Consider the following 25,573-nt stretch of genomic DNA (forward strand, 5'->3'; position numbering starts at 1 on the left):
TGAGCCACAGATGTGAACCACTGTGGCAGGCCTTACTTAGTAATTAATTGAGGCCATTCACTTAACAATTAACTGAGTGCCTATTATGGTTTTTACTTTCAGATTAATATGAAAGTACAAATGATTAGGTTACATTGTTTGCTTTTTTTTTTTTTTGATACAGAGTCTCATTCAGTTCCCCTGGGTAGAGTACCCTGGCATCACAGCTCACAGTAACCTCAAACCTTTGGGCTCAAGATATCCTCATGCCTCAGCCTCCGAGCAGCTGGAACTACAGGTGCCCACCACCACGCCAGGCTAGATTTTCTATTTTTAGTAGAGATGGTATCTCGATCTTGCTCAGGCTGTACTTGAACTACTGAGCTCAAGTAATCCACCCAGTTTGGCCTCCCAGAGGGCTAGTATTACAGGCTTGAGTCACTGCGTGCCTGGCCCATTGTTTGTACTTCTTAGGCAAAATTCAAATTCTAGTTGAGTCCTTCACCCAAGACGTGTGTGAATGCCTATTATGTGCCCTTACCTCTGGGGACAAGAACATGAGTAAGATGCCCCTACCACCACCACCCCCAGTCTACATAGGAACAAAAGACACTAGAGCAGATTGTAAAATTTGGTGTCTTTCCAGTCTGTGGAAAAAGGATGGTGTGATTCAGGGAAAGGGACCTGAATAAAGCTGACTCCTAAGATATGGTAGGTCCAAGAACTCTCTTTATTGGAATTCAAGTCTAGACACAAGTAAATAATATCAGTTTGACTGAATTCCATTCAGTCTTCCTGAGGGATGGACAAACTCACTCCAGTACAAGGAATGTTCCTGGGGTGAAGAAGGCTAGTCCCCAAGAACACTTAGGTTCTGCCAGTCATCATTGCCCACCCAGAGCTCTCTTAGGTCAAGCCTTCTTCCAAGCCTCTCATAGCCCTTGACTGCATCACCGCGGTGTTCACCATGGATAATGGGGCCAGCCTCAGAGTCAGACTATTGAGAAGTGAAACAACACTGACCCTTGCTGAATAAACTTGACACTTCAATCTCATTAAAAGGTTTAATTATAAATCCAATGGCCTGAAAATCAATTAATTAGCTACAACATCCAGGACTGATAAAGATACAGGAAAAGGGATATACTGGGGGTAAGTCTGGAAACTGCCGAGACTGGAAAATGCTTCCATTGTTTGTGAATATAATCTGACAAAAGGAAGGAAAATTCCCAGCCAGGCCTTGGTGGCTCACACCTGTAATTCCAGCTCTTTGGGAGGCCAAGGAATGTGGACTGCTTGAGCTCAGAAGTTCAATACCAACCTGAGCAAGAGTGAGACCTCATTTCTATTAAAAAGTAGAAAAATTAGGGGGTCAGGCCTGGTGCCTCAGGCCTGTAATCCTAGCACTCTGGTAAGTGGATTGCCTGATGTCATGAGTTCAAGACCAGCCTGAGCCACAGTGAGACTTCATGTCTAAAAATAGCCGGGTGTTGTGGTGGGCGCTTGTAGTCCCAGCTACTTGGGAGGCTGAGGCAAGAGAATCACTTGAGCCCAAGAGTTTGAGGTTGCTGTGAGCTGTGATGCCAAGGCACTCTACTGAGGGCAACATAGTGAGACTTCGTCACAAAAAAAAAAAAAAGGAGTTAACAGATTGAATAAATAGTGACCAATTCATTCTGTGGATTATTATCCAGTTATTAAAAAGTAGTTTTAATCCATGTATGGCATTAGAATACTATGAATACTATTATCCGATCTCTGTGGCAGCAAACTTTAAGTATGTGGCAATTCATATTTATGTCATTAAAGAAACATGGAAGGATACATAGCAGATTGTTGACATAGTTATCTTCTTGAGGTAGAAACAGACGATGCAGTTTGCTAACTTTTCTTTTATATATTTTTACATTATTCACCAGTAACAACAAACACACAAGGTCTGATGATTAAGTTCATGAACTCATTCTAGAAAAAATGTTGCATAAACATACCTCATTGTAGAATATCACTATGTTCACCTTTGAAGTACTCCCCCTGGGAAGCTATGCACTGACACCAGCACTTAATCCACCCTTCAAAGCAATTTTGGAACTCTTTTTCTGGAATGGCCATCAAAGTCGTTGTTGTATTACCCTTGATGTCCTGAATGTCATCAAAATGTCTTCCTTTGGGGCGGCGCCTGTGGCTCAAAGGGGTAGGGTCCAGCCCCATATGCCGGAGGTGGCAGGTTCAAACCCAGCCATGGCCAAAAACTGCAAAAAAAAATTATAAATAAATAAATAAAGTCTAATTAAAAAAATATATCTTCCTTTTAGTATTCTTTATCTTCAGGTAAAGAAGAAAAGTCACTGGGGGCCAGATCAGGTGAGCAGGAAGGGTGTTCCAATACAGTTAGTTTACTGACTAAAAAACTCCCTCAGAGATAGTGCAGTGTGAGCTGGTGCATTGTCATGACGTAAGAACGATGAGTTATTGGACGAGATTTACAGTTAAGATTTTCCTGTTTCTCTATAGATGTTTGCTTGGTCTGCTATGCTCCTGACAGACAGCCAACGATCTTGATCACAATTCTATGAAACTTTGCAATGTTTTCATCAGTTCTGCTTGTTATTGGCTGCCTTGACCTTTCTTCATCAATGACTCTCTCGCCTCAGAAATTGTTTAATCCATTTGTACACTGCCGTTTTCTTCATAGCATTATCCCCATCAGCTTGGACTAACATGTCCCTGATTTCATTTCCACTCTCCCCAAGTTTAACAAATTTATAAATGTTTGTTCATTGCTCTAATTCAAGCTCTGACACTTTCACCACTGCACACAAAAACACAGGACAATCATGAACGCCACTCAGCAAGACACTGCCAAATGTCAACTGAACACAACTGAGAGACACTGATATCCAAAGATTATAAAACTTTATCAAGCCCCAGTCACTGAGCGGCCGCCGAGGACTCAGCAGCCTCCCCCTTGAGCCCCCTCGCTTCCCGACGCTCCGTCCACCCCCCCCCCCCGCCCGCCTTCTCCCGCCGCCGCCTTCCACAGGCCGTTTCCACCGCGGAAAAGAGGAAAAGGAATCCTATCGTATGTCCGCTATCCAGAACCTCCACTCTTTCGACCCCTTTGCTGATGCAAGTAAGGGTGATGACCTGCTTCCTGCTGGCACTGAGGAGTATATCCATATAAGAATTCAACAGAGAAACGGCAGGAAGACCCTTACTACTGTTCAAGGGATCGCTGATGATTACGATAGAAAGAAATTAGTGAAGACGTTTTTTTGTTTTTTTTTTTTTTGTGGTTTTTGGCCAGGGCTAGATTTGAACCTGCCACCTCTGGCATATGGGACCGGCGCCCTACTCCTTGAGCCACAGGGGCCGCCCTAGTGAAGACGTTTAAGAAGAAATTTGCCTGTGGGCAGCCCCTATGGCTCAAAGGGGTAGGGTGCTGGTCCCATATGCCAGAGGTGGCAGGTTCAAACCCAGCCGTGGCCAAAAAACTGCAAAAAAAAAAAAAAAAGAAATTTGCCTGCAATGGTACTGTAATTGAGCATCCAGAATATGGAGAAGTAATTCAGCTACAGGGTGACCAGTGCAAGAACATATGCCAGTTCCTTGTAGAGATTGGACTGGCTAAGGACAATCAGCTGAAGGTTCGTGGGTTTTAAGTGCTTGTGGCTCACTGAAGCTTAAGTGAGGATTTCCTTGCAATGAGTAGAATTTCCCCTCTGTCCCTTGTCACAAGTTTAAAAACCCCACAGCTTGTATAATGTAACCATTTGGGGTCTGCTTTTAACTTGGACTAGTGTAACTCCTTCATGCAATAAACTGAAAAGAGCCAAAAAAAAAAAAACACTTTATCAAGTTGCTTACAAGCAACTGCTGCTAATGTAAGCATGCTAGCGGCAAGTTTACAAACTTGTCAGATCTCCTATATTACTTTTGTAAGTTAAATTGTATATATATGAAAAGCTCCTTGGTGATGGTTACACAAGGATAGAACACGAATGTACCTAATGCCACTGAAGAGTACACTTAATACGGTTACTAGGGAGGCAAGATAATCCCTTGAGCCTGGAGCTCCAGGATGCAGTGAGCTATGACTGGTGCTGTGAAGAGCCACTGTACTCAAATGGAACCTTTGAAAAAAACACTTTATCTCAAACAAAGAAAAAAGCTAAAATGGTAATTTTTATGTTATAAAATATTTTTATATTTTACCACAATTTCTAAAAACGTAAGAACTTCTGATGCATCTTCAAAAGATCCCATGACTGGAATTGAAAGTGGAACCTAGGTCAGAGGCTAAGAAATCAGATATAAAAGTGGATGTTAAAAAACATAACGTTGGGGGTGGCACCTGTGGCTCAAGGAGTAGGGCGCCGGTCCCATATGCCAGAGGTGGCGGGTTCAAACCCAGCCCCAGCCAAAAACCACAAAAAAAACAAACAAACAAAAAAAAACATAACGTTGGGTTCAAGGCGCCAGCCACATACATCTGAACTGGCGGGTTCGAATCCAGCCTGGGCAGCCGAACAACAATGATGGCTGCAACAAAAAAAATAGCCGGGCGTTTGTGGCAGGTGCCTGTAGTCCCAGCTACTTGGGAGGCTGAGGCAAGAGAATCGCTTAAGCCCAAGAGTTTGAGGTTGCTGTAAGCCATGATGTCACAGCACTCTATTAAGGGTGACATAGAGACACTCTGTCTCAAAAAATAAATAAATAAATAAAAACATAATGTTGGGCAGCAGCTGTAGCTCAGTGAGTAGGGCACTGGCCACATAACACCCAGGCTGGCAGGTTCAAACCCAGCCTGGGCCAGCTCAACAACAATGGCAACTGCAACAAAAAAAAAAATAGCTGGGACCTGTAGTGCCAGCTACTGGGGAAGCTGAAATAAGAGAATCGCTTAAGCCCAAGAGTTTGAGGTTGCTGTGAGCTGTGACCCCACAGTACTCTATCGAGGGCCACAGAGTGAGACTCAGCACATTGTACCCCATAAATGCATTAATGTATACATGATCTATGTATTTTATGATTTAATAAAAATAATAATAAAAAGAATGTTTTGGGGGCACCCATTGCTCATGCTTGGGGCGCCAGCCACATGCACCAGGGCTGATGGGTTCGAACCCGGCACGGGCCTGCTAAACAAAAAAAGAAAAATAGCCGGGTGTTGTGGCAGGGGCCTGTAGTCCCAGCTACTTGGGAGGCTGAGGCAAGAGAATCGCTTAAGCCCAAGAGTTGGAGGGTGCTGTGAGCTGTGACGTCAAGCATTCTACCAAGAGTGACAAAATGAAACCATCTCGATTTAAAAAAATAATGCTTAATTGGTGGAGAAGTGTCTTATCATAAAAACACTCGATTCAGAAGTGAAGGAGAAGGAACAACGTAAATCCAATCCCCAAGTAGAGGGTTAGCAAAGCACCCCTCTGTCTGCAGAGAAAACAATCTTGTCTCTGACCAGATTCAGTCCAATGGGATGCAAGGAAAAGGGAAAGTCCCGCCTCGCCAGCAGCTACAGGCCAACCGGCGCCTCGGGGACTTGCGGCGCTGCGCAGGCGGGTAGATCTTCCAGTGATGTCCGCAGATCCGGAGGCCTGGCAGCTGGGCCTGGGTGAGAAGGATGCCCTCCAGCCCACCCTCCTGCGCCCCCTCGTCCTGCTGCTGTGCTTGCTGGGGGCGGCTCGTTCCGGAAGCCAGGCCTGTGAGTGCAGGAAGCAGAGGGTGCGGGGCTGTACCCGGCCTCCCCGCCCCCACCCCTTCAAGGCCCCACCCCCAGAATCACAGCGAGAGGTTTGCCTTCCAGGGAAACTGAGGCTGAGTTGCCCCCACCCCCCATCACCAGCGGCCTAATAATGCTACGCGGGGAGCTGAGTTGTAAGGAGGATTAATTGACTTTTCAGAAACCATACCTTCCCCCCGAAATGTGGCCTTTATGAGGTCCGTGAAGAGCGCTTTCTGGAACCCAGGCAGGGAGAACAGGGGAGGTGGCGACTGGGAGTCTGAGAGAAAATAAGTTCAGGCTTAAGGAGCAAGGTTTCCACTGAGATGGGTTGCTTCTCATAAGTGTCCTGATTCTGTCCACCACACTTGAACCTTGAACTTGACTCCTGCCTGCGGTTAGTTCTGCATGGAAGGAGATGAAAAGAGAAAAAGTGAATTTTCTATAAAACTGATTTTTGCAATGCCCACTTATTGATCAGGTACTTCTTGCTTGGCGTGGGGGGAATGCAGAGACGAATAAGATCTGAACTTAAAGCTGGGCACAGTGGCTCAGGCCTGTAACTCTAGCACTCTGGAGGCTGGGGCAGGAAGATTGCCTGAGCTCAGGAGTTTGAACTAGCCTGAGCAAGAGAGAGACCCTGTCTCTACAAAAAATAGAAAAATTAGCCGGGCATGGTGGTGCATGCCTGTAGTCCCAGCTACTCACTCAGGAGGCTGAGGCAAGAGGATCACTTGAGCCCAGGAGTTCGAGGTTGCTATGAGCTATGATGCCATGGCACTCTACCCAGGGTAGAGTGAGACTCTGTCTCAAAAAAGAAAAGAGAGATCTGAACTTAAAGGGTATCTGGTCTGTTGAAAAAGAAACACTGAGCTGATTAGTGTAAGCAGAATGTGTAGGGGCTTGGAGTTTCCGAAAGGAGGGAGTGAATTGTAGAGTTGCAGAAAGGCTTGAGAGAAGTGGCTAGAGTTCAGTGTTGGAAGACAAGCTGGGTCTTGAGTAGACAAAACTGGGAAGGAAGTCACTGCACCAACAGAAGCAGCCAGAGTGGGGTTCTGGGAACTCCAGGTAGATCTGTAAAACTGGGGGGCAGGTGGTATAGGCTGAATCAAATGTATTGGTTGTTGGAGAGCTCATCTCTCTTTGCTTTGTGGGTTATTTACTAACATTAAGCCATTGAATCTGAACCATGTCCCTCCATGATAGGTGGATCTGTTGTCCCAGGTTACAGAGAATAAAGAGATTTACAAGTTATCGATTTCCCTAACTTTGCCTACTGATATGTTGGTGAGTGAAGGATGTCAAACAAAGTATTTTGGATTCCAAATCCTAGGCAAGTCCCAGTCTCCTTATATGAGACAGGCCAAGAAACTGACTGTTTCTGGAAAGCAGTGGTGAAGGTCTCATTAAAGGAGACCTTCAGGCAGGGCAATAAGATGACTGCACTTGTGTTTGGGAAAGAACACCTCAGCAGCTGTGTGCAGGAGAGATGATAGGAGCTGCAAGAGAAACAGGAGCATTGAGAAGTCCAGAGGCGGGTGAGTTTCTTCAGGCAATACTTGTAGAATGAGCAGAGGGTGGAGCTAAGGAAGTGATTCAGAAAACCCCATATAGTCACTGCTCAGGCCCTGGACCCAGTCAAGGAGGCTAAAGAGAGAAGTCAGTTCCCCAAGCAGGAGACTGACAAGAGAAGGGGGACTCGAGAGTCACAGGCTTCTGAGAGACCACATCAGACAAGGGCTGAAAAGAGTGGCTTTGGCAACTAGGAAGTGCCTGGAGACCTCAGCCAGATGAGCACCATGCTGAAGTGGGGACAAAAGATTTGATGGGACATATGTTTATCTGAAAAACTGGGAAAAAAAAAAGTTGTAACAGTAGAATCTCATTTTTGTTTATAGCAGTTTACTCTATTCCAGCCCTGGCCAAAAACTGCAAAAAAAAAAAACTGAGTGCATGTGAAGTGCTTCTTAAAAAAATATGAAGACTGTTTGGAGGCAGTATAGCTCTGTTGCCCTGGGTAGAGTGCTGTGGCATCACCATAGCTCATAGCCACCCCAAACTCTTGGACTCAAGAGATCCTCTTGCCTCAGCCTACCGAGTAGCCGGGACTGCAGACACCCACCACAATGTCAGTTAATTTTTCTTTTTTTTTTTGTTTTTTTTTTTTAGTAGAGACAGGGTCTCACTCTTGCTTAGATTAGCCTTGAACTTCTGAGCTCAGGTTGTTTTTTTTTTGTAGAGACAGAGTCTCACTTTATGGCCCTCGGTAGAGTGCCGTGGCCTCACACAGCTCACAGCAACCTCCAACTCCTGGGTTTAAGCGATTCTCTTGCCTCAGCCTCCCGAGTAGCTGGGACTACAGGCGCCCGCCACAACACCCAGCTATTTTTTGGTTGCAGTTTGGTCGGGGCTGGGTTTAGAACCCGCCACCCTCGGTATATGGGGCTGGTGCCTTACCAACTGAGCCACAAGCGCCGCCCCTGAGCTCAGGTTGTTTATCCACCTCAGCCTCTCAGAGTGCTGGGATTACAGGCGTAAGTCATTATGCCCAGCCAAAATAATACAGCTGGTTGAACTGAGCATGGTGGCATGTGCTTATAGTCCAAACTACTCTGCAGGCTAAGGTCAGAGGATGACTTGAGGCCAGGAATTCACCTAAGGCTATAGTGTACAATGATTGCACCTATGAATAGCCACTGCGCTACAGCCTGGGCAACATAGTGAGACCCCTAAAAACCAAAAACCAAAAATATAGATTCTTGGGTCCAACCCTCTGGAGTCAGGTTCTTTTTTTTTTTTTTTTTTTTTTTTTAGAGACAGAGTCTCACTTTATGGCCCTCGGTAGAGTGTCGTGGCATCACACAGCTCACAGCAACCTACAACTCCTGGGCTTAAGCGATTCTCTTGCCTCAGCCTCCGAAGTAGCTGGGACTACAGGCACCCGCCACAACGCCCAGCTATTTTTTTTTTTTTTTTGGTTGCAGTTCAGCCAGGGCCGGGTTTGAACCCACCACCCTCGGTATATGGGGCCAGGGCCCTACCAACTGAGCCACAGGCACCGCCCTGGAGTCAGGTTCTTAAGGGGAAAGGCCTGGAAAACAGCTGAGGTGATTCTTAGGCTCCGGAGAGCTTGGGAAGTATTGCACTGTACCTTCTTACTTCTCTCAGGAGCTAGTAGTCAGGAAAGGACTCCCCTCCCAAATAGAGGGGAGAGAGAGGCCAAGGAAATTAACTTTTAATAGGAGAAGGGATGGCCATGAGAAGGAAGTACAGCCATTGACAAATGGCAGGGTGTGTGTGTGTGTGTGTGTGTGTGTGTGTGTGTGTGTGTGTGTTGGGATTAGCCCTCCATTCTCTGAGAGTCATAGATCATCTCTTAAATGAAGGGGCTGAGAGGCTGAGCAGCATGGTAGATGGTTTGAGGACAAGTAAGAGTTTAACAAAAGGGTTTAGCTGGTGTGTAGGGAAGAAGGGAAGGATGGTTTTTTCTTCAAGAGTGGAGAATCTCAGGAAGGCACTGGGACATGGAACTGCAGGAGTACCGAGATGCTCCAGTGTTCCTATTCCAAGAGGGCTTGGTGAGGTCAGGGAGTACCAGAGATGGCAGCCTTCAAAGGGCCTTGTTTAGCTTCCTAAGGAACTTGGTAGTTATCCTAGAGAACAAAAGGAAACAGCAGAATGGTATGTAGCCAGATATGTGTTTCCAGATAAATCACTCTGATTATATCAAGGAGGACAGATTTTAAGTGGTTAAGACTGAAGGGAGAGAGACCACTTGGAAAGACTTTGACTATAATTAAGCAAAACCGTGGTTTGATGGGTGTAGATAAATGTCCAGATTTGAGACATAGACAGTAAGAAATGAGCAGGGCTTGGTGATTGTTTGAAACTGGAGGATGGGCAGGTATGGTGGCTCATACCTGTAATCCTAGTGCTAAGGAAGGAGGATCACTTGAGCTCATGAGCTCATGAGTTTGAGACCAGCCTAAACAAAAGTGAGACCCTGTCTCTACTAAAAATAAAAAAATAAAAAAATTAACTGGACGTTATGGCAGGCACCTGTAGTCCAGCTACTTGGGAAACCAAGGCAAGAGGATCACTTGAGCTCTGAAACTTGAGGTTGCTGTGAGCTAGGTGATGGCATGGCACTCTAGTCTGGGCAACAGAGTGAGACTGTCAGAAAGAAAAAAAGAAGGGAGGAAGGAACTGGAGGATGATGGGACGCAGCACTCTGGGATAAACACCCTTATGAAGCACACTTGCTGGTTGTTTGGGAATATCCAGCTCTGCTATAGAAGACAGGAATGAGAATGGGATGGAGGGAACTCAAAACAAGCGTTACACATAGATAATTAAGTTAGTCGTCTGTTAGATAAGTAAGTAGAAAGTATTTGTGTGACTAGAGATACAAAGAGACAGAAATGCCAAGTAGGCACTAAATAGTCATGATACCCTAAATACATGAAACACAAGGCTCTCAATATTCCTGAGGTCTCAGTTGGATAGGACAGATGCATGTTACATTACCTATGATCAGGTTGTGTGATTCTTCCCCCCAGTTTGCACCCTGTACTGAGTGTTAACCTCAGGACTTTCCACTTGCTTCTCATAGTGTTTTACATTCATTTAACAAACCACTTTGAGTATCATAATTTTGTCTGTGAGCCTTCTTTTTCCATGACCTCTGGGATAGCTTCATGGTACTTTGTCAGGAGACTACCATGACATCAGTGATTGCACACATCACGGTCCAGTTCACCCAGTAGGTAGGCAGGTGAGTGGTGATGCCACCCACTGGGAGTACAGGATGAGCGGCAGGTTGTTCCGTGGCAGGTGCTAAGAGGACATGTTCAGTTTTAAATGTGTCCAGATTGAGGTGATAAGGAATACGAGGTCAAGATGGCCAACAGCTGGATGGATATACAGAGGTTAAGTACAGGTTTTCTTTCTTCTTTTTTTTTTTCTTTGAGACAGAGTCTCACTATGTCTTGCCTCAGCCTCCCAAGTATCTGGGACTATAGGTGCTTGCCACAATGGCCAACTATTTATTATTATTGCAATTGTCATTGTTGTTTGGCAGGCCCGGGCCGTGTTTGAACCCGCCAGCCCTGGTATATGTGGCTGAAGCCATAACCACTGTGCTATGGGCGCCGAGCTGGGAATTTAGAGATTTGGGAGTCACTATTTACAACAGTGAGCAGCCTGGATGAGATCCTGGAGGGAAGCAAGAATTTCTTTTCCCATTTATAGTTGTTCACTCCTTGTTCCCCTTCCCTACTCCTTTGGTGCCCTCAAAAATAGTCATACAGCCTCACCTTCTCATAGGAATATTGAGTCATTGTGTCCTAGGCAAGAATCCTATCAGAAATGATGCTTTCCCCTCATTTCTTTTTCCCTCAGCAACCCATTCTCTGCGTTATGACTTCATTGCTCTTTCCCAGCCCCACCCTGGGCAAGCCTCTTTTGAAGTCTCAGGCTACCTGGATGATCAGCCCTTCTTATGGTGCTGCAAGGAAGGCAGGTGGGCAGAACCCCGGGCACCCTGGTCTCAGGCCAGAGATCCAAAAGCTTGGGAGAAGCTGGTTCTCAGACTGAAGGCCAGAGCACAGCACCTTGTTATTATCCTAAGGAGAATTATGGCGCAGAACAACCAGAGCCAAGGTGATTGGGGTTGGGGAGGAGGCAGGGAAGGAGAAGAGGTGCTCAGTACAGGCCTAAAGATGCTGAGCTGTATTCTTGTTTTGTTTTTGTTTTTGTTTTTTTGAGACAGAATGTCACTTTGTCACCCTGGGTAGAGTGCCTTGGCAACATCTTAGCTCACAGTAACCTCCAACTCTTGACTCAAGTGATCCTCTTGCCTCAGCCTCCCAAGTAGCTGGGCTACAGGTAACTGCCACCGTGCCCAGCTTTTTTTAGACAGGATCTCACTCTTGCTCAGACTGGTCTCAAACACCTGAGCTCAAGAGATCCACCGGCCTTAGTCCCAGAGTGCTAGGATTCTAAGTATGAGCAATTGTGCCAGGTGACTGTATTCTTTATTGTTCAACTAAGATGTGCTAAGCTCTGAGTGGGGCATGGTGCTAGGCACTCTGGATCTGACCCCATCTTCACTAATATCTTGATACTTTCTCCTCTGGGGGATTTTATCCCTGATTCAAACCCTGGTTTTGTTGTACACAGTGGTGCCTAAAGATTGGGATATGAGGTATTGGAAAAGGTAGGACATGAGATCCCCACACTTTCCAATTCTCTGCAATGTATTCTGAAAAAAAAAAAAAGGACTCCCACACTTTCCTCCAGTCAAGGAAAAGGTCCTAAGCTGAGTCATTGTCCTTAAGTTCTCAAAGCCTTCCCTTCAGATGAAAAAAACCTTAGCCAACTTTTTTGAATCCAAGAATCGGGAAATGGGGCGGTGCCTGTGGCTCAGTTGGTAAGGCGTTGGCCCCATATACTGAGGGTGGTGGGTTCAAACCCAGCCTCGGCTGAACTGCAACCAAAAAATAGCCGGGCGTTGTGGTGGACGCCTGTGGTCCCAGCTACTCGAGAGGCTGAGGCAAGAGAATCGCGTAAGCCCAGGAGTTGGAGGTTGCTGTGAGCTGTGTGAGGCCACGGCACTCTACCGAGGGCCATAAAGTGAGACTCTGTCTCTACCAAAAAATAGAAAAAAAAAAAAAAGAATCGGGAAATAGCTGGCCTTTTTCCATCATATCCACCTCCCACCCCTACTAGTAGTTATAGGAACCTGGAGACCTGGGCAGGGTCCTGAGCAAAGTATATTTCTGTCCCACCTTGTTTTTCATCAATAATCATTTGAGGGCAGTGCCTGTAGCTCAGTGAGTAGGGCACCAGCCCCATATACCAAGGGTGGTGGGTTCGAACACAGTCCCAGCCAAACTGCAACGACAACCAAAAAAAAGAGCCAGGCGTTGTGGCGGGTGCCTGTAGTCCCAGCTACTTGGGAGACTGAGGCAAGAGAATTGCCTAAGCCCAAGAGCTGGAGGTTGCTGTGAGCTGTGATACCACGGCACTCTACCAAGGGTGAGAAAATGAGACTCTGTCTCTTAAAAAAAAAAAGCATTTGAGGCCCTAGTAAATGCAATTTGTTGTGCTGTTATGTACCTTACAATAGCAGCTACTTAGTTCTTGAATTCTTGTTGGCAGGTTTTACATGAATGCTGGCATGCACTATTAGCTCCCATACCCACATGAGGAAAGCTAGGCTTAGAAAGGTCCAGATACATTTGCCATGGGCCTATAGCCAGTAGGTGGTATTTGGATCTGAGATTTGGACTTGATGCTGTGCTGGCCTTCAGGAGGCCTCGGGTGTGGTGTGGTCAAGAGGGAGAACAGTTGCATGCTGGGAACATGGGAGGGAGCCACTTGCTGCAGGGAAGGGAGGGAGGGGTGCCACATGACTTGGCCAGGGTTGTGCATCACAGGGAAGATGTATCTTGGAGAATGAATGAGGGTTTATCAGTCAGAGAAGAGAATTTCAGGCATTTTGGGAGTTGTTTGGAGTGGAGGTGGAGAGGGCCACTGTTTTGCTCTCTAGTAACTTTTGAGTTCTGGGGTTTTGTCATTTCAGAATCACACACCCTTCAGACCACAGTGGTCTGTGAGTTGCTGGTGAACCAGAGCACCAGGGGACACTGGCAATACAACTATGATGGTCAGAACTTCCTTCTCAGCACACTTGAGTCTTTCAACTCCAGCAAAAGCCAGCCAGAAATAAGCAGAGCTGCAGAAGGGGAGAAGAGAAAGGAGCAATCCTTCCTCACCCAGAGCTGTCTCTACCCTCTCCGGAAATACCTGGAAGCTGGCTACCTGGAAGCTGGCGTGGGGCCACGGCCCACCATAGGTGTGATAAGTTTAGACTGATCAGTGTGGTAAGGTGGAGCAGCTAAGGGCCCTGCAAGGAAGGATGGAAGTGCAGGCCCCGCAGCAGCCTCCGAAACTCCGTTTCATCACCTCTGCCCTGTGTGAACACAGTCCTGTCACTGACCACTCTCTCACACATGTTTGGTCAGCCCTTTCTCCACTTCGTGCTCCAGTTCTGACCCAGGACTCAGCACTCAAAGGCACTCAGGGCGGGGTGTCACCATGGAATGCAATGGGATGGTACCTGAGTGGTGGCCAGAGGATGCACAGTAGTTTGGCAAGACCCAAAGCAGCAGTTTTGGGTTGGTCTAGGAGGTCTCCTTTCTGTCCCACTGTTCCCCTCAGTGAGTGGGATTATCTACAACCTCGTCCCCCTCCTAGGAGTGAGCCCATCCCAACATCCCCATCTAGACCTAGTTGAGGTTGGGCTGCCCCTGCCTTGACCCCCAGGTCCTTGGGACCTTAAGCCACCTGTCCACAGGGGGATGGCATTGCTCAGAGCCAGCTCCACCAAGATCCCTTTGACATGAGCAGAGGCTCTCTTGTCTGGTGGAACACAGATCCATGCTAGGTCTCTGCATGGCCTCAGATGAGCAGCCAGAGGAGCTTCTGCTCCTATTTGGTGGGGAGCCCAGCTGGTCTGACAGTGGCCTACATGCTGTCTTGCCTTTCAGAGCCTCCCCAAGCTAAGCAACTCCCAGTGTGGATCTTGTGTGGGCTCCTGGCTTCCACAGTGGTCATTGTGGGAGCTGCAGGTGCCTTTCTTTGGAAGAAATGGAAAAAGAGCAGAATGGCAGGTATGCTCAGGACAGTAGAAGCTAGAAGCCACCTCAAGCATCATTGGAATGCCTCTTTCTGGGAGCTGGGGGCTGGAGAGAAGAGATTTAGGGAGGAGAAACTTAGGGACTATGAAAACAAAGAGGAGTAGGTTAGGGGTCCATTTCTTCTCTAGCCTTTGACCTAGGTTTCTTCCTTCCAACCCACCCCCACCCCCTCATCCCTTCTGCTCCTTGCCTTTTTTTTTTTTTTTAGACAGTCTCATTTTATTGCCCTAGGTAGAGTGCCATGGCATCATAGCTCATAGCAACCTCAAACTCCAGGGCTCAAGAGACTCTCTTGCCTCAGCCTTCCAAGTAGTTCGGACTACTGGTGTCCACAACGACACGCAGCTAGTTTTTCTATTTTTCATAGAGACAGACAGGGTTTTGCTCTTGCTCAAGCTGGGTCTTGAACTCAAGCAATCCACCCACCTTGGTGTCCCAGGGTGCTAGGATTATAGGTGTGAGCCACCACGCCTGGCCGCCTTGCTCTTATCCATGAGAATTTTACCTTATGTAGTGTATTTTTTTTTTCCTGAGACAGAGTCTCACGCTGTTGCCCTGGGTAGAGTGCCATGGCATCAACATAGCTCATGGCAACCTCAGTCTCTTAAGCTCAAGAGAGCCTCTTGACTTAGCTGAGGCTATAAGCACTCACCACAATACCCAGCTTGTTGGGTGGCGCCTGTGGCTCAAAGGAGTAGGTTGCTGGCCCCATATGCTGGAGGTGGCGGGTTCAAATCCAGCCCTGGCTAGAAACAACAACAACAACAAAAAAAACACCCAGCTAGTTTTTCTATTTATTTTTTAGACAGAGTCATACTCTGTGCCCTAGGTAGAAATACCTCAAACTCTTGGGCTTAGATGATCGCCTTTTCTCAGCCTCCCAAGTAGCTGGGACTACAGCATGTACCATCATGCCTGGTTGCTTAGGCTGGTCTTGGAACTCCTGAGCTCAAGCGATTCACCTACCTCAGCCTCCCAGAGTACTAGGATACAGGCATGAGCCACTGCACCTGGTCCTGAAGTGTTTTTCTTATGCATACCAAAGCAGTGAAAACCAAAACTGGCTCCTTTCAAACTGTTCTTTCTTTTTTTTTTTTTTTTGAGACAGAGTCTCAAAGCTGTCGCCCTGTGTAGAGTGTGGTGGAGTCATAGCTCACAGCAACCTCCAATTTGGACTCAAATGATCCTCTTGCCTCAGTTTTTCTATTTTTAGTAGAGACGGGGTCTTGCTTTTTGTTCAGGCTGGTCTCAAACTCATGAGCTTTAGCAATCCACCCACCTCAACCTCCCAGAGTGCTAGGATTACAGGCGTGAGCCACCATGCCTGGCCACTCCTTTCAGACTTTTCATCTACTTCTCTTTTTTCTTAGACAGAATTTTACTATGTTGCCCTCAATAGAGTGCTGTAGCATCACAGCTCACAGCGACCTCAAACTCTTGGGCTTAAGCGATTCTCTTGCCTCAGTCTCCCAAATAGCTGGCATTACAGGTGCCCGCCACAATGCCTGGCTTTGTTTTTTTTCATAGTTGTCATTGTTATTTAGCAGGCCCAGGCAGGGTTCAAACCCCCCAGCCTCGGTGTATGTGGCTAGTGCCCTAACCACTGAGCTACAGGCGTGAGTCTTCATCTACCTCTTGATGAAAATTGAGGGGAAAACCTGCCAGATTTCCCAGGAAGTCAGCTTGGAGGTGGACAGTGGGGTGTAGGGAGACCTGTGCCACCATCTCACTGAACAGCCTTCTCAGCTCTCCTACCCCATCTCTCTTCACAGGTGGACAGAGAGAAGTCTACATTCCCATGTCAAGTAAGTGAGGAGGGTTGATGGAAGGGTATGGCAGCAATTTTATGTCGGAGTTGGAGGGATATTTATAGTTCATTTCATCCAGTTCCTTTTTACTGGGTGAGGAAACTGAGGCACAGAAGGGAGAGGCACCATTAGCTGAGGAGTCAGAGCCAGGGCCTTGAACGTGGTCCATGGCCTTCTGATTTCTTCCTGACCCCTTCTCTGAGCTCCTCCATCCCTCCTGCTCTTACCTCTATCTCCCTGCAGGCTACAACCAGAGAGTTGACTCCTCTATTTGAGGTAAGAGTATCTGGACTTGGGAAAAGACAGCTTGGGGAGATCAGAAAGCCCACTGTTGAGAAAAGGGGACTGGTCACAGCAAGCAGTGGAATCTGAGTAAACTGAGATTAAGGGAGATCATCTCCTAAGGTGGGACAAGCCTCTCTCTTCAACCCTCCATTCCTTCCCTTTTTGCCTTCAGCTTGACAAACCTCAGAAGTCAAAATAAGTGATTTCCTCGCCTTAATCAAGAGTGAGTCTCCATTGGTCCACATCTGCATTTTTCAGTTGGTTTTCAACCCAACCCTACCCCCATCCCCCAGCAAAGGATGACGGCAGTCTGGCGGCTAGGCTGACAGCAGTCTGGTCACTCGTCACAAGGTTTTGCAGCCATGACAGTCAGCCATACCTGTGGGAGCGGTGGACCTCATTTGCATCTCCCCACACAGTGCTCTGTGAAGGGCTTTGATATTGCACTATAATAAAGGTATACGCAGAGCATCCCTGAGCTTAGTCCTAAATTTGTTTTAGGCACCTGAAGTTTTTTGGTGACTTTCTAAGACAAAAGAAGGTCAAGGAGTCAGATCTGATGACTCAACCTGGCTTCCAGTCTTCTCCAGCTCCAGTAGGGGCCAACAGCACTGGGTCAGGCCTGGCAGAGCTGGCCATGGCAGAAGTGAGGCTGCCTACCCTTCCAGCCTAACAGGAAGGTAGGAAAGAAGAGAAGCATGTTTTAGCTTTCCATCAGCCCTCAGCACCCTTGGAGGGGGCCAGCTAGGACTCTGGACAAATTCAACTTGCCACTAAGCTTGGGATTCAGAGTCCAAGCATGCAGTAAGTTCACAAGGCAGCCAGGGATCTCGGCACCCACCCCTTCTATGGGTCCCTTTTAGGAACAGTCCCCTTGCCCAAACCAGCAGGGACTTTCTTGGTAGTGGCACCCTGTTGAAACTTAACCACCTAGAGCAACTATAAAGTGTAATCTAAAATGAAGAGGGTGTTGTTAAGTGGGGGAACTGGGAAAGGTGTGTTAGGAGTAGCTGGGAAAACAGAAAGCAGGGGCTTTTGGGGCTGGCTTGGGAAGAGAGGTCTCTGGGAACCCAGAAGGGGTGACAAGCTGAGGAAAACTAGGGTTGGGATTTCAGCTGAGTCCCAGGCCTGCCCCTCCCCCTCCTTGGGAAGGCCATCTCCCCCTGGCAGACAGCAGAGAGATGCATGACAAAGGTGCCATGATGGCTCTGTCTTGGGGGTTGGAGGAGCTGGCCAGGGAGGGGCCCCTCCTGTTCCAAAGCACCTTTCTTCTCCCCTACTGGGCCCCTTAATCTACCTGCCTTTTTGGCAGTTAATAGCTGGGAAGTGAATACTGCTGCAACCCCACTGCCTTATAGATCTTTGAACAGACCTACCGGAAGTACTGAAATGCACACATACAATTAGTTGTTCAAAAAGTCTACTCGGATGGGAGATGGCCATAGTAAGAGCCAGCTTGATAGACTCAGAGGGGGAAAAAGGCTCAGAAGGCTCCTGGATGATACCAAGACAAAGATAACCTGCCACAGGCTGGGCATGGTGGCTCACACCTATAATCCTAGCACTTTGGGAGGCTGAGGTGGGTGGATTGCTTGAGCTCAGGAGTTTGAGACCAGCCTGAGCAAGAGTGAAACCCCATCTCTACCAGTCCCAGCTACTCAGGAGGTTGAGGCAAAAGGATCCCTTGAGCCCAAGAGTTTGAGGTTGCTGTGAGTATGAGGCCATGACACTCCGGCACTCCACCCAGGGAAACAGAGTAAGACTGTCTCACACACACACCCAAAAAAAGAAAGACAGCTGGCCACAGTCAGGAAGACCCTTACAGTACACCCAGCCCCTAGGAAGGCAGAGACAGTGCCACCGACCACAGCAAGCAGCCCAAGGCAGGCTGTGCCTGGAACCTGCAATGTAAACAAGACTTACTTAAGTTGACAGAGAGCAAGTTCCCATCTCAGGATCATGGCCTTGCAGAATACAGGGCTTTCTGGTCCAGAGCCTTTCTGGAGCCCCTTTCTGATTTACCCCAGAACTCCACTTAGAGCAGGTTTTGGGAGCAGACAGACAAACATCATCCCTCACAGACAGGCACTCTGTGGGCTATTCTCTTGCAAAAAGAAGCAAGCACTAGCCCAGCAGCCTGAGCCCTCAGGACACTTAGGCAAGGCCCAGAAAAACACCCTGAGGGAGAGCTCACGGCGGCCTTTCTGCACCCCCCTCCCCAAATTGCTGTCTACCTCCTTGGCATCTTTCCCACAGGCAGCCCCCCTCAACAAAGCACAGCCCAGGGGCTGGAGAGCTGGAGGAGGGATGATAGCGAGGCAGGACACCTGAGTCCCCAAAGGAAGGGGGAGCAAGCGAGCTACCTCGGTCCCTGCAGGGGGCACTTGGTGCCTGTCTGAGCCTCCGTCTTTGAGGGGGTTGGGGAGGGGGGTTGCTAGAGCTCCTTTTAGCCTCTCTAGGGGGATTCTGTGAGGGGATTGGGACTAGGGGGTTGAGGGGCAGGAAGCTGTCCCCAGGGGAGCCATCCAGGCCCATTCAAGGGTTGAGCACTTGTTTAGGGTTAGAGCTACCCCCTCTGGGGACCAGGATTCTCCAGCCAAGGCCATTGTCCTGCCCCCTTCCCCCCGTCCCTCCCAGACCTCTTTGAACCTGAAGTCAGATTTTTTTTCTCCACACCCCCCACCCCTTGGTTTCCCCACCCAGGGCCTAGGGCTGGAGGCCTGGGCTGGGGCAGTGGGGGAGGGAGAACAGGCGTGCTAAGGTACTGGATGTTGGGTTTTCAGAGGAGGGGGGTTCACGGAGCCTGTGCAGGTCCTGGAGTGGGGGGACCTATTCGTCTGTTTGAACAAAGGTTGGGGGACTCAGGCCCAGTCAGTCCAGAGCCTGGTTCCTTGAAGGGGAAATGGAGGTGGGGGGGGGGGGGTTGTGTGTCAATCGATGGATTTTTTTTTTTTTTGAGACAGAGTCTCAAGCTGTCGCCCTGGGTAGAGTGCTGTGATGTCACAGCTCACAGCAACCTCAAACTCTTGGGCTTAAGCGATTCTCTTGCCGCAGCCTCCCAAGTAGCTGGGACTACAGGCGCCCGACACAACGCCTGGCTCTTTTTTGTTATAGTTGTCATTGTTGCTTAGCTGACCCAGGCCAGATTTGAACCCATCAGCCTTGGTGTATGTGGCTGGCCCTGTAACCACTGTGCAATGGGCGCCAAGCCAATCACTGGATCTTTTAGAGGACTAGTTTCTGGAGTCTGATATAAAAGACTGGGTTATGCCTTGGGTCTGGTAGTCTACCCTGAAGGTGGGGGGCACTTGGTAGGATGGGAAGTTGGGTGCTGGGTATCTGAGGCTGCAGGACTGCTAGATTTGGCCAGTGCCTGGATGGGCATGCCAGGGTTTCTGCAGGGGGACAGTGGGGTCCAGCTAGCCAGCATGCTTATGTTTGCTCATGAATTGAGGGGTAGCCCCAGACACATTCAATAAATGTTTGAGGAGGTGGGACGGTGGCTGGGGCCAAAAGAGAGAGGACAGTTCCAGAGGTCTCAAGCACCTGTGGTCCTAAGAATATGGAGGTGTCTGAGGGAGCCCAGATAGCTCTGAGGCATGCAGAGAATGAGGGAGGGCTGGCAGCCTGTTGGAGTTGAAAGTGAAGTCCCTGTGGGGAACCTGTACCCAGGTGCAGTAGTGGCACCCTGTAGGATCTCTCAGCTTTCCCCTTCCACAGACACCACTGCCACCTTTAGGAGAGTACCCTCCGCCTCAGTTTCTCCCACCCCCACCACCCTCACCTCCACCCTTCCAGGGGGCGGGGCCAGAGGTCAAGGATAGTGGGTGGGATTGGGGAGGGAGAGAGGTGTTGTGCAGTCCCTACGCTATCCTTCGTTTTACCAGGCCCCCGGCTTGGGGTGCCTTCCTTCCCCATGGCGGGACACCTGGCTTCGGATTTTGCCTTCTCGCCCCCGCCTGGTGGTGGAGGTGATGGGCCAGGAGGTCCAGAGCCAGGCTGGGTTGACCCTCGGACCTGGCTAAGCTTTCAAGGCCCTCCTGGAGGGCCAGGAATCGGGCCCGGGGTTGGGCCAGGGTCTGAGGTATGGGGGATTCCCCCATGTCCCCCACCATATGAGTTCTGTGGGGGGGTGGCCTACTGTGGACCTCAGGTTGGAGTGGGGCTGGTGCCCCAAGGCAGCCTGGAGACCTCTAAGCCCGAGAGCGAGGCAGGAGCTGGAGTGGAGAGTAACTCCGAGGGGGCCTCCCCCGAACCCTGCACTGCTCCCTCTGGTGCTGTGAAGACGGAGAAGGAGAAGCTGGAGCAAAGCCCTGAGGAGGTGAGTGAACTGAGAAAGGGACAGTGGTGGGGGACCCAGGTTGGCAGGGCGGCAAGAGGGGGAAGTGGTCACATGCAGCTGCCCAGGCCTCAAACTGAGAGGAGAAGCCTGGAGAGGTTGCCCCGGGCAGAGAGTGTGTGTGGCAACTGCCGGCCATCCTGGGAGGCAGGGGCAAGGTGGGAACTCGACTGGTGAAGGCAGGGCAATCTGGGAGAGTTGGAAGCTGATCCAGCCTGCTGCCCTTGCTCTGGCCCAGCTCTTGTCAAGTAGATCCCTCACTTCCGAGGTCTGCCCAGGACCAGGTCACTCATTACCAGCCCAGCACCAGGCCCAGCCTGGTGTTTCAGCCCTCTCTTTCACCCTTATCCCGTCTTGAGAACTTGATCCTATCAGAACCTGGATCTGAGCCTAAGGTTAAGAGTGGCCTGCGGGTAGAAACAGTACTTATCCTGCGGGTTATTGTTCCTGAAAGTCCAGGGTGTGACTGGTTTCTGATAGGAGCTCCCTTTTGGGCTGTGTGTGCACGTGGGGAGTTGGGTTTACTTCCAGCCAAGTTTAGGTCTTGTCTTCCCTGGGTTTGGGCCTCAGACCAGTGAGCACTGCCTTGTAGAGAGCTGGAAGTACAGATTTTGATCAATTTTGGCCTCAGTTCCAAAGTTGTAGACAAGGAAAAGAAATGATGAAGTTACTCCAGGCCATTCCCCAAATGTGGGGCTGCTGAGGGATTGAAGGCGCCAGCCCTTCGGTACTGTTAAAGTTGGATTTTCCAGCCCTCTGAAGCAACAAGTGTAAGCAATTAGAGATCAAGTACTAAGTCTGGAGACATCACGGAAGGTGTGAGTGGTTTCAGGCTCAACTGAGTAGCACCAGGTTCTTTGCAGGAGGTGACTTGCTGAGCCTGAATAATAATGGCTGCCAATTGGGGTCCACTTCCTAAGTGCTTGACTGTGTGGTCAGTTTATGCATCATTATCTCATTAACCGTCACAAAATCTCCTAAGGCGGAGGTATTATTAGTCTATTTCATGGGTCTTAACTGCTAAATGATGAAGCAAGGATTTGAGCTGGGGTTTACCTTATGCCAAATCCCAAAAACAGGTTTTGGAAATTCCAGGAAGGCAGATAAGGGCATTTATGGATTCAAATCATTGGCTGAGCAGAAATTGGGAATGAAAATGAGCCTGTTTGAATTTGATGTGATCAATCACTACGATCAACTTCCAGGACTACGGAAAGGCTCTGTTTATTCTCACAAGCTGCTGTTCCTCTGTCCCCTTGGCTGCTTTATCAGCATGCCCCAGGCCCAATCCTTCAACCCTGTCTGTATCCACCCTTCCTTCCTCTCATCCACCCTCAAGGCTTAAATACCATTTAGACAGGTGACTGCCACATTTTCTGACTCCTGTGGATGGCTCCCTGAACTGCCCCACTCAACACCTAGTTGTGCAGGGCCAATTACTTGCACATCTACATCCTGTCCTTAGGAAACATCCTGAACCAATCCAGTCCTAACTCCCATGTCCAGCCACCAACATCTCTGCCAGCATTGCTGCAGTAGTTTCTCGAGTGCACTCTTGCCTTCTCCTTACATAGAGTCTGTGGCCAACATATTGACCAGAGTCATGTTTTAAAGGGTGAGTCAGATCATTTCACTCCACAAAACCCTTCAGGGGCTCCCCACCACTACACCGGTCACTGCAGCCTCCACAGACCTGCCAAGCTCCCTGTGCTCTGCTATTCTCTGTGGTGGGCCACCACCCTGCCCAGCTGGCCTTGCCACTGGGCTCTTTTTTGTTCAGATAGCACCTTCTATCCTATTTACAATTGTCACCCTTTTTTTACAGTCTCCTTCCCTCCTTTCCCCTACTCCTATGTGACCTGCTTGCATTTTCCATAGCACTTCGATCAAGTTGATGCCAGGGCTTTTGGTCCACTTTGAATAGCCTCTGGCTTACATGTAGTAGGTGTTCAATATGTGTGTTGAATTTAAAATCAGAATGCCTCTATGGTGTGAAAAGATGTAAAAATAAGGGATATTCAGTTGTTGTTTTTTTTTTAATCAAGCACCAAGTATCTGTAAAGTGCCTTTTGGTAACTCTTAATGACATCTCCTTTTTGTACTGTGCTTGTTTATGTATGTGCGTGCCAAGTCATAGTGTGTGGGACCCTCAAAGCAAGCTGGGTCCCAAAGAGCTTATTATCAGGCATGATGCTTTTTATTTCTGTAGTCTCAAAATGTCATCAAATTAGGAGTAGTACTTGAGTCAAAGAGACTTGTGAGTATTGAATGAGCTAGCCAGGTGGGAGCTTCTAGCCTAACCATCATAATCTGACAGGTATTTTTATTGAGACGAGGACCTTTCTATCTTTGTTCCTTGCTCTGCATCTACTGGATGTACCAGTTACGAGGGGTGAAGAGCAGTCCACCGTCATATGCATGAATCAGGGAATAATGCGTGAACGAATGTAGATTGGTTATTTTCAGATGTTAGGTGGGCAGAGATAGTCCCACAGACCATTCCTTGAGACCACAGTCAGGGTCTTGAATCCTGAATGGAAAAAATGGAAAGGGGAGGTTGATAACTGGTGTGTTTATGTTCTTACAAGTCTTTTGCTTTTTTAAATGCAGTCCCAGGACATCAAAACTCTGCAGAAAGAACTCGAGCAGTTTGCTAAGCTCCTGAAGCAGAAGAGGATCACCCTGGGATATACCCAGGCTGATGTGGGGCTGACCCTGGGTGTTCTCTTTGGTGGGTCCCTTCAGCATCTTCTGACCTACAGGGACCACATATTCCCCAGAGGAACACCCCTGTACTTAGGCCTTTCCTTCCCACCAAGCGGGGTGGAGGGAGGATGTTTCAGGGGCAGGCTCTACACTCACCCATGAAGAGGGAGGAGGAGAAGCTTCCTGTGGGATGAGGTAGGATCCACAGTGGGATCTTGTAAGGACAAGAAGAGGTGGGAGGCCTGAGTTTTAGAGGAACAAGGGCCACCCAACGTTGCTTTTCTTTCGCTGGCTTCCCCCAGGGAAGGTGTTCAGCCAAACAACCATCTGCCGTTTTGAGGCCCTGCAGCTCAGTTTCAAGAACATGTGTAAGCTGCGGCCCCTGCTGCAGAAGTGGGTGGAGGAAGCTGACAACAACGAAAATCTTCAGGAGGTGAGGTGGAGGGATGCACAGAGGCCTGCTCTATCTTGGCCCTATTTCCATTGCTTCCACCCCTGGCTTGTAGCGCTTCCTCTTAGGGGCAATAGTTCTCAATGGGATGGAGTGTAATTCCTCAGTTCTGCTGGGAAGGGTCCAGAGCCACCCCCCAAGGACGTTCCTTTTTCCTACCACCTGGCTCTGGTGATATAGCTAGTCATGGAGGCTTGGCACCTGTAGCACAGTGATTACAGTGTCAGCCACATGCACCAAGGTTGGTGGGTTCGAACCCAGTCCAGGCCAGCCAAACAATGACAACTGCAACAACAACAACAAAAATAGCCAGGTGTTGTGGCAGGCGCCTGTGGTCCCAGCTACTTGGGAGGCTGAAGCAAGAGAATTGCATAAGCTCAAGAGTTGGAGTTTGCTGTGAGTTGTGATGCCACTCTACTCTACCAAGGGTGACATAGTGAGATTGTCTCAAAAGAAAAAGAAAAATAACCCCATGGAACTGTTGCTCTCAGCAGGTCCAAAGTCTACCCTTGTCTCCCCTTCCCCACCTATCCAGATATGCAAAGCAGAGACCCTTGTGCAGGCTAGAAAGAGAAAGAGAACAAGTATCGAGAACCGAGTGAGAGGCAACCTGGAGAACTTGTTCCTGCAATGCCCGAAACCCACACTGCAGCAGATCAGCCACATCGCACAGCAGCTTGGGCTTGAGAAGGATGTGAGTGCCATTTTGTCGTGTGTTCTATCTCCTCCTCCCCATCACCATCTCCCTTTCCCTAGCTCTGGCTCCTCCTCCAATCTCTCTAGGGCTGTTAGCTATGGGCAAAATAACCAAGCAGAGCCAGACCCACCTCTTGGAGCTCATGGTCTAACGTTTCTCCCTTGTGTTGTCCATCACAGGTAGTCCGAGTGTGGTTCTGTAACCGCCGCCAGAAGGGCAAGCGATCAAGCAGTGACTATTCACAACGGGAGGAGTTTGAGGCTGCTGGGTCTCCTTTCTCAGGGGGACCCATGTCCTTTCCTCTGGCTGCAGGGCCCCATTTTGGTACCCCAGGCTATGGGAGCCCTCACTTCACCACACTGTACTCCTCAGTCCCTTTCTCTGAGGGGGAAGCCTTTCCCTCTGTCTCTGTCACCACTCTGGGCTCTCCTATGCATTCAAACTAAAGTGTCTGCCCTTCTAGGAATGGGGAGGGACATGAATCCAGGAGAAGCTAGAGAAGGAGAACCTGGAGTTTGTACCAGGGCTTTTTAGATTAAATTCTTTAATCACTAAGGAAGGAATTGGGAACACAAAGGGTGGGGGCAGGGAGTATTGGGGGAGCTGGATGGAAGGAAGGTGAAGTTCAATCATGCTCTTGATTTTAATCCCCATATCACTCTTCACTTTGTTATTAAATAAAGCCTGGGACACAGTAGATAGATAATTCTGTCTTTATCGTCCTTTAGTTACTGAGGAGGAGGTGGGGATGGGGATATCCAGTGATACCTGTTTTTATAACAAAGTGACCCTAAAACCATGTTGCCATTTATACTGAGATTCCATGATATCAGAGGGAGAGCTGGGATTAGAACCAAGTTTCTTTCTAGAGGGCTCTTAGAGGCCTT

General features: G+C 48.7%; 1 protein-coding gene across 2 annotated transcripts; it reads left to right on the top strand.

Moving 5' to 3' along the window:
- Positions 1–5,544: 5,544 nt before the first annotated feature.
- POU5F1 (POU class 5 homeobox 1) lies at positions 5,545–25,383 on the top strand. 2 transcript variants are annotated; one of them, XM_053601317.1, is made up of 8 exons: positions 5,545–5,680; positions 16,173–16,205; positions 16,452–16,484; positions 16,666–20,814; positions 23,443–23,563; positions 23,841–23,971; positions 24,525–24,683; positions 24,866–25,383. In XM_053601317.1, exons 4-8 carry the CDS (start codon positions 20,410–20,412, stop codon positions 25,130–25,132), a joined length of 1,083 nt encoding a protein of 360 aa, XP_053457292.1. In that variant the 5' UTR covers positions 5,545–5,680; positions 16,173–16,205; positions 16,452–16,484; positions 16,666–20,409; the 3' UTR covers positions 25,133–25,383. The 2 variants fall into 2 exon arrangements, with proteins under 2 accessions (XP_053457292.1, XP_053457293.1); XM_053601318.1 differs by lacking the exon at positions 5,545–5,680 and adding an exon at positions 13,421–13,556.
- Positions 25,384–25,573: the final 190 nt, after the last annotated feature.

Source organism: Nycticebus coucang, chromosome 9 (genome assembly GCF_027406575.1).
Source record: "Nycticebus coucang isolate mNycCou1 chromosome 9, mNycCou1.pri, whole genome shotgun sequence".
Classification (NCBI taxonomy): domain Eukaryota; kingdom Metazoa; phylum Chordata; class Mammalia; order Primates; family Lorisidae; genus Nycticebus; species Nycticebus coucang.

What these genes read in the sequence shown, in the direction of transcription:
- POU5F1 (XM_053601317.1), top strand. Translation starts at nt 20,410, where the DNA reads ATGGCGGGACACCTGGCTTCGGATTTTGCCTTCTCGCCCCCGCCTGGT. An exon ending in GACCCTGGGTGTTCTCTTTG is followed by an intron (nt 23,564 to 23,840) that starts GTGGGTCCCTTC and finishes GGCTTCCCCCAG; the next exon opens with GGAAGGTGTTCAGCCAAACA. An exon ending in AGCTTGGGCTTGAGAAGGAT is followed by an intron (nt 24,684 to 24,865) that starts GTGAGTGCCATT and finishes TGTCCATCACAG; the next exon opens with GTAGTCCGAGTGTGGTTCTG.